The following is an 8,133-nucleotide window of genomic DNA, read 5'->3' on the forward strand; positions in this document are numbered from 1 at the left end:
GGTCGATTGTGAGACACAACTGCGTAGACAGGGTATCCAACTGAGGTCCACTAGGTTATTGTATAAGGCTGTACCGATCAGTAGGAACAGGAAACCATCCACTGTGTGAGTAGATAAGCATGTTAAAGAATTAACATATAGGGCTGGCAATAAGAAAACATTTATGAGGGGAGATAACTAGAGGTTTCAAAATCAGTGAAACACATTTTCAGACTAAAATAGGAACAGAAATCACTGAATGATGTACGTCACAATGTGAGAATGCAAAGCGTTATTATGTGACATCACAAGAGATGCATTAACCAATATAAAATCATCTACAGTAAAACCTTGTTATACTGCCACTATTTGTCCAGAGAAAGTTTGTCATTATAAAGGGGTTTGACAAATATTGGTGGGAAATGTATAAAGGAATTCTTAAGAAAACAAGGAAAAGGGCTCTTTTTGGACTAACAAGGTAGCAAATGAAAAGAGAGGTTTCGCTCTATATTGTGATTCTCCAGGTTTATTCAATACCTTGATGGTGTTTTACCTGATGGAGTGAGGAAAAACATTGGTAGTAATTGAGATATTTACTACGAATTACTACAGCTATCATGGATATACAGTTACAGTGTGCCACTGATACAAATAGAGAAAGATATCGCCAGTATGAACGGACTGACAAGAAATCAGCAAGTACAGCAATGGAAATATCGGCAAAAGAATCTTACAAGTTATATTTCAAAACACAGTAGAGTGAGCTAGGCCTAATATATATATGACTGTGCAGTAAGGATTTAACTACTACATCCCACATACCTTGTAACAGACCATAGGTTTTATCAAACGGTTCACCAAACCCCTGTAAAAAAAACAAAACATTAGGAGTGTATGAGTGTATGAAAGCATTATTAGAATAAATCACTTTGTTTTGCAAACAACGCCTGTGGTTGTTTTTTTGTGAATACTTCTGAATCTGGGATTGAGAAGAAGCTACTTCAACATAGATAGTAATAATGTATGGAAATCACATTTGCCAAAGATTTTCCTTGCAAATTAGCAAGTCCTTATCAGTACATTTGTGTCCAGGTGAGCTAAAAGTCTCCACAGCAATTCAATTTATCGCCATCTTTTGTTATTCATATAGGTTGTGTAAATCAACCAGAAGAGGAAATACTTTTCAACACAATATTATTACGTCCTACATGCCTTCAAATCAGACGTTCACCAAGGTACAATTTAAACATTAATTTATTTTAAAGTCAATGCTTACCTTATCAAATGCATAGTAGACAAAGAGATCAATTCCCCAAACTATGATTGTTCTACAGGCGTCAATCAAAGTACGATGTACAGCTGAAACAGACATGTTCATATATAGTTATAATGCCTCACTGCAAACCAAAAGAATATAATGGTCCTGTGACCTTGACCTTTTACCATTAAAAACCTTTTTGAACCCAGAACGTACTATGTAAAACGTGTGATGAGTTTTCTAAACAAGAAATACCTTAATACATCTTTGTGTGACGTCCTAGATATCAGAAAATTACTGCACAAGTGATGACTTCCCCCCCATTGGAATTGGATTTCCACACTCCCGAGGAAGATTTTACTGCCCTATCTCAGGTAGATAACTAGCATAAAAATTACATTATATATGACATATTTAAACCAGAACTTACATATTTTTGAACTGTTGTGTAGTTTATATGCCAAGTAAAGTGTAATAAGTTGTTGACAATTTTTTTTTTTTTTTTTTTTCAATCTGTAAATGCATTCGCACATATAAATAAGTTTAATAGCAATGCCATTGTGAAATTTACAGTATGATAAAAAAAAAATCATCGTTTCACAAAACATGTGTGTTATTGTTTTATTTGTTTGGTTTAGAAAACGGATCATACCCTATCTAGGGAAGGAAAAATAAATGTCCACCCTCGACAGTCAAACCTTTAATTAACAGAAGCATCCCCAATTAAGACAGACAAGAATGTCCTCCTCACATGGACATTTCTATGTTATACCCTCAAGGTAGGGAAAGATTTTATCATCCTCCCCTATTAGACAGAGATACCACACTTCCAGTCACGGAAAGATATCTCTATCTTACCCTAGGGTAAAGACGGGGAATTAATTTCCCGGTCGTAACAATTGCATGACGTCACTTCAACCAATGCAATTACATCACGTCAAAAATAGCAGATCATGGAAGATAACTCTGATCTACTGGAAATTATGAAATCAATATTTGCATTTCATGAACCTACCACTTGCATTTAATGAGAGAAAAATATTCATATCCCGCTTTAGAAGTAAGACAGAAAAGTCTCAACCCTCTGGGTAAGATTCTTAAATGTCTGGCTCTTGGCAAAGCCTCGGGTTAGACATTTAAGAATCTTACCCCTTGGTTTGAGATTTTTCTGTCTCACCCCCAAGGTGGGGAAAGATTACATTAATCCACAAGTTTACCTGTCAGAGACTTGGTGACAGCTAGGCCAAAGTAATTATAGAAAGCAATAGAGAGCAGGTACAGCAGACAGAACACCAGTAGCCGGGAATCATTTGCGATCTGGTACAGGGCGTCCATACTGTTCTCGTAGCTATTGTTTACATCTGACCCCGGGATATAGTACATAGCTGGAAGGACTATCTGCAACAACAAAACAGTTTAGTTTCACCCTTTTCTTAATACAGTCAGAGTCAGTTATTTTGAAGTTTGATGAGTCAAATATCGCTCTTCTCTGGAGCATATTAATTCAGCTCAAACTCACTGTGTCACAATTGTTTTCTTTATAACAAGACTGATAGGTTAAATTTTTGTCCTGGAACTTTGTGTTGTGCAGGTTTACTGTAAATATCTGTGTTAGGTAGGAAGCTTCATCACAAAATATTTAATGATTCAAAAATAAGTCCGGCCAAACATTCTTGTATTTTGCCTTCTGACTGCCTGCTGTGACCTTGACCTTGAGACTAAGGATGTGTGTTTGGTCCAAGACACACTTTTTTTCATGACACACATACAAATTATGCTTCATTAAATTGTTTTGAGGAAGTCAAATATTCAATTAAAATGATTCAAAAGTTATTGATTTGAATTAACCTTGGGAGAACCATGATCTGGTCATGAAGTACAAAATTTACATTGCAAACATGCATTGCTATGATTTGACCCTTGATCTCTTGACCTGACCATGAGGTTTGGTATGCACTGCACACAATCTTATCATAATACATATTTCTGTGCATTTTGATCAAACAATCTTCAACAGTTCAATATATAAGCTCTGATTACGGCAAGCATTGCATTGATTTGACAATTGACCTCTGGCTGTGACCGTGACCTTGGGGGTACAGGCCTCCATGTGGTATGGAACACTTTTTCAATATCTTTATTGACACATCTATGAAACTTCACAAAAGATTCAGGGGTTAAGAGTTTATAGTCCAACAAGATTTGATATACATGTGGCATGGTGGTGCAGAGATGGGGCACTCGCTTCTCACCAAAACAGCATGGATTTGATTACACATAGGACGTGGAAGGGGTAACTAAATTCCAACCATATGGGTTTTCTTCATATGCTCAGATTTCTTCCAACATTAAGACACTTTGTGTGCTTTTTATCTTGTTATATCTCTGAATATTTTCAGCTGTAAAATGTGAACATATCAAACGTACCACAGACATGAAAATAACACCATAGCTGCCTTCAAGTCCAACAACCTGAAAAATATAATTGTGCTTTAATATAATGTACAGGGCATCATTCCAAATATCAGTTCATGTATAATATAGTAAAGATAGAGAACCATCTAGTACGAAGTTTCCAGTATCAAGCAATTATTAATTCTACAAACACACCAATAACTTTGGTTTCCTTTTTCTTTCCTTTTTTTTCAAGGTAGACATGACATATAATAGTATTATATAGTAATATTATATTTTACATATTTTTCTTCTTTAAAAAGTTGTTATAAACATAAAACAATTAAGCATTCAAGCAAAATAAATACATACATTTTGTGTTTACTAGAATGCTAGATTTCATGATTTCAAATATTGTAAACCTCTTGACTAATCAAAGCTTTAGTCCAATTTGATGTAACAGCGAAATATAATGCCAGCGTGTCCAAGTTTTGAATTTCAATTTGATGCTAAAATTGCCCGTAAGTGTCATCATCTTGGGGAATGGACATTACGTAACTTTGACAAGCAAATAATAAGTGCACAACTTCAGCAATATTATTGTACAGTCAAACCTGTTCATAGAGATCTAGACTACCTGTATTAGGAGATCATCTGTGCTGAGGGGTCCCTTTTAATGTTACTCATGGCAGTGATTTCTTTACTGACCGAACCTGTATTAAGAGACCTCTATTTGCACTTCCCGAGGGTGGTCTCTTAATTCAGGCTTGACTGTACAGGAAATGGAAAGATTTTGTGAAAAAATGTACCTATAGTCCAAACGGAAACATTTTCAAAATCCATGTTCATTTTAATCTGAGTATCCTAATTAACTTTTTCCACTGTCTTTATATGACCCTAGCTTTTGGGAGGACGGTAAATCTCAAACAAACTGAACTATTTTCAGGACAATTCAAAGAGTACAATACAATAAGTTATCGTAAACTATATCAAAAAGCTGAAATAAGTGCGACAAATTGTAGACACATTTTCACCTTTGGAATAAACACTGGTGAACAAGCATATTTTACTTTTAACAACACTTATAGTCTTGTACCGGTACTTGCCTGCAGTGGATGAAGACTTTTTTTCTTTAGGAATGTTTCCTCTATAATCATCTGAGAAGCACTGACAATCTGACTGGATATGATCAGTATTATACCTAAAAATAATAATGCATTATTCAATTTGCTAGGATCTGAAAATCCCCATGAATAATACTTCATTACACCTGTGTTAAACGTGTTAAAAGATTCAGCACTGTTTACTGGGGAGAATGAGCTCCACCGTCCACTAAGCAGAAGGTTCGGTGAAGTTCAGTGTACCCCATTGGATGGAATTCAATAGTCTGGCCATACAAGTACTAAATTCAATAGAAGAATAACCAGAACAACATCAAATGGATTCATCAGCAGATTGAATCCAACATTTACATGTTTCGGCTTACGACCATTTTGATGTTACCCCCCAATGAATGTTGTCACAGTCATCCCTCCTACAGAATTGATTTATCTCTTGTTCAAGACAGTGTATCTAGTGGGACAACATGCAGTACATCTCTACCTATTTTAGAGACAGGGGCCTGTGCATGTGACGTTGGGAAATGTCACACACAAAAAGCATAATGGTTTTTGGAAAATAAAGTGATTTTTGCATTGATTTAGGAAATTACAGCAGAAACTATCTAGGGGAAGGAGGCATTTTTAAGGCCCCAAATTCACAAAAAATAAATAACTGATATGGAAACCTTTGATTTGAGTTTACACATTTTAATTTATGGACTAGACCTGGTACTATAGCCTCTTTCAAAGTCATGTCCAAAGAAATCAATTATACTGACATGTTACAGTCGGACCCTGCAATATCTTAGCTATTAAATGTTTTAATGCAAACACTCCATAACACAATACCATGGTTTATCAGAATCTATTTCTTGCAATATACTCATTTCAGTGTAATTTTTGTTTAAGCTCGTTTTGCCACATCTTTCGTGTGCTGATTTATATACATTTTCCATAATACACTTGCTCAAAGAAAAAACTAATTCAGGAATGCGCTAATATAGTTTGATTGGATGAACCATTGATCACTAAAGCTTGGGTATAAAAGAACATATAAAGTATCTTAGCAGACATGCATCTTGCAAGATGTAAGAACAGTAACATGTAATCATAATATATTTCTTATTGACGCATTTCAAAAATATGTCTTTGATGTTACCTAGAATTGTGTTGCCAGCATTTCGGTTGCTACTGTCCGCCTTGAATATACTCGAACAGCCTACGAGCACCAAACCCCCCATGGTGAAAAACATCCCTGTCCATTTTATACAACCAAGCTGACGTTTCAGGAATATCCTCTGAAATATGTACATTATTATCAAAACAAAGGTTTGTTAAAACAAACAGCAGAGTAATATACAGTGAAGCCTTATTATACTGTCGCCATTTTAAGATTTTTTCTATTGACTTTTTGGCATTAGAATGGGGTTTGTCAAATGAAAGTTTGCAGTTAAAAGCAATGTCTGCAAATGAAACAAATACTATTTTATCAAGATTTTACTGTATTCAAGATCACACGATTCAATTATGTAAAATGCTTATTTAAAAGGGTCAAAGGTAACCGTGAAACACTGACTGAGGTCAAAGGTCAACATGCATGGCTGTACCATTTACAGTGTTTTTTAAAATATTAAAATGCATGATTCACCAGTTTTGTGGTATTTTAGCAGTAGGCACGAAGATGGAATGCTATGAAGTCTTGTCATATAAATGTCCTTGACCTACTTTCAAGGTCACAGGGGTCAGATATGTTTAAACTTGATCAGCTTTTCAAAATTTCAAAAATACCCAACACTGTAAATAATGATGCAAGAATCAAACAGAATATCTTAATGCAGTTTGACTTATATTTTGTACTTCAACATACTCTGAGTTGTAATATAAAGAGTAACAGATAGATAAGGTAACTTAGACAACCAGCAAATTCTGAAATTTATACAAACTTACGGATAAAATTCCTGCAAATATGATGATGGAGCCCCGTAACATCTGCCAAACTGAAGCATCCACGTACACCAGGCCAATACCTGTCATATACAACACATAGCTATAGAACTCCAGCCCTAGTCTGATCAACGTTTCATAAAGATAAGAAACGTGAAGTAAATAAAAAATCCTAATAATAATAATGTAGGTATATGGGATACAGGTTTTTTTCCCTCCGAGGATAAAGAATTTGGGTCAGAACTGAGGCTGTGCCAAGGTTCTGATGCCGAATTCTGCATCCGCTGGTAGAATATTCATATCCTACATTATTCCTACAGGATGACCGACTCTTTTTCTACCACCTCTTAATCAAGATTTTGGAAAAAAACACTGTAAAAGACACCAATGCAACACTAAATAAAGCAAAAGTTTTGACAACATATACATAAACTAAAACAGCTTTGGAAATACCATAATAGGGTGTATAAATAAACTACATCTCTAAAGAGGTTCATAGATATTTTATACACAAGCCTTTTACTACATACAGACAGATGCATACACACCTGTACTCACAAAGCAATTACTATGTAGTACATGTACTTGTTTGCGTAAGTGGGGTTTAAAATTAATAAGAAAAATTATTGAAAGTAATCCATAGTTCTTTTCCACTGGACAAACTTCAGTATCAACAAATGGGCTAAAAATGAAGAAAGGGACATAACTCTGTGTATGTGATGGTCCCCATCCCAAGAAGTACTAACATACAAAATCTGGCAATTGATGGTGACAGAGTATATGAGATACAACCAGACAAAGTGTTGGACTGACTGACTGTGACAAAATGATTAATGAACTGCAAACAGCTCAAGAACTACCAATAGGGTACTAATAAAATCAATATCAACATGATGTTGCTTTATCTGAAAGGAGGTAACCAAGAAAGCACATTAGTTTTGACATGGTAGAATAGAGTAAATCAACCTAAGTTTGTTAATTACGTTATTACATGCTGATTATTTCCCATGTTTTTACCTGCCAGTGAAGTTCCAACCAGATCACACACAGTAGGGAAAGCCACGACCAGCTGGATCAGTCTGTATACAGTGTACCGCACATAATGATATTTAAAATCGAATTAATTAGGAGTTTTACAAAAGCATACAAAGAATCAACCCTACAGTCAAATATTTCTTAAAGATCACCTGTCTATAACTACAGTCAGAAAAAATTTCAGAGACAGTGTTACTATAACTACTACTTGTCTAATGCTACTCAAACCTGCCCTGAGGACCACTTGTCTATAGTTATAACTACTACTTGTCTAATGCTACTCAAACCTGACTTGGGGACCACTTGTCTATAACTATAACTGAATATGGTTAAGAGACAACCTTCTTCTAGCTACCACCTGTGTATCACTGATACCTATCTATATTTACCACCTGTCTATATCTACCACCTGTCTATATCCTA

The 8,133-nt window shown here is 35.2% G+C and overlaps 1 protein-coding gene across 1 annotated transcript; it reads right to left on the reverse strand.

Moving 5' to 3' along the window:
• Positions 1-5: 5 nt before the first annotated feature.
• LOC110444929 (solute carrier family 35 member F6-like) lies at positions 6-7,754 on the reverse strand (the record flags this gene model as incomplete). Its single annotated transcript, XM_021489278.1, has 9 exons — positions 6-101; positions 802-844; positions 1,256-1,338; positions 2,455-2,635; positions 3,665-3,709; positions 4,738-4,832; positions 5,891-6,029; positions 6,679-6,758; positions 7,693-7,754. Coding segments are annotated over 9 exons (824 nt in total), but the record flags the coding sequence as incomplete, so codon positions are not given.
• Positions 7,755-8,133: the final 379 nt, after the last annotated feature.

The sequence above is a fragment of the Mizuhopecten yessoensis genome, unplaced genomic scaffold, assembly GCF_002113885.1.
Source record: "Mizuhopecten yessoensis strain PY_sf001 unplaced genomic scaffold, ASM211388v2 hete_36189540, whole genome shotgun sequence".
Taxonomy (NCBI): domain Eukaryota; kingdom Metazoa; phylum Mollusca; class Bivalvia; order Pectinida; family Pectinidae; genus Mizuhopecten; species Mizuhopecten yessoensis.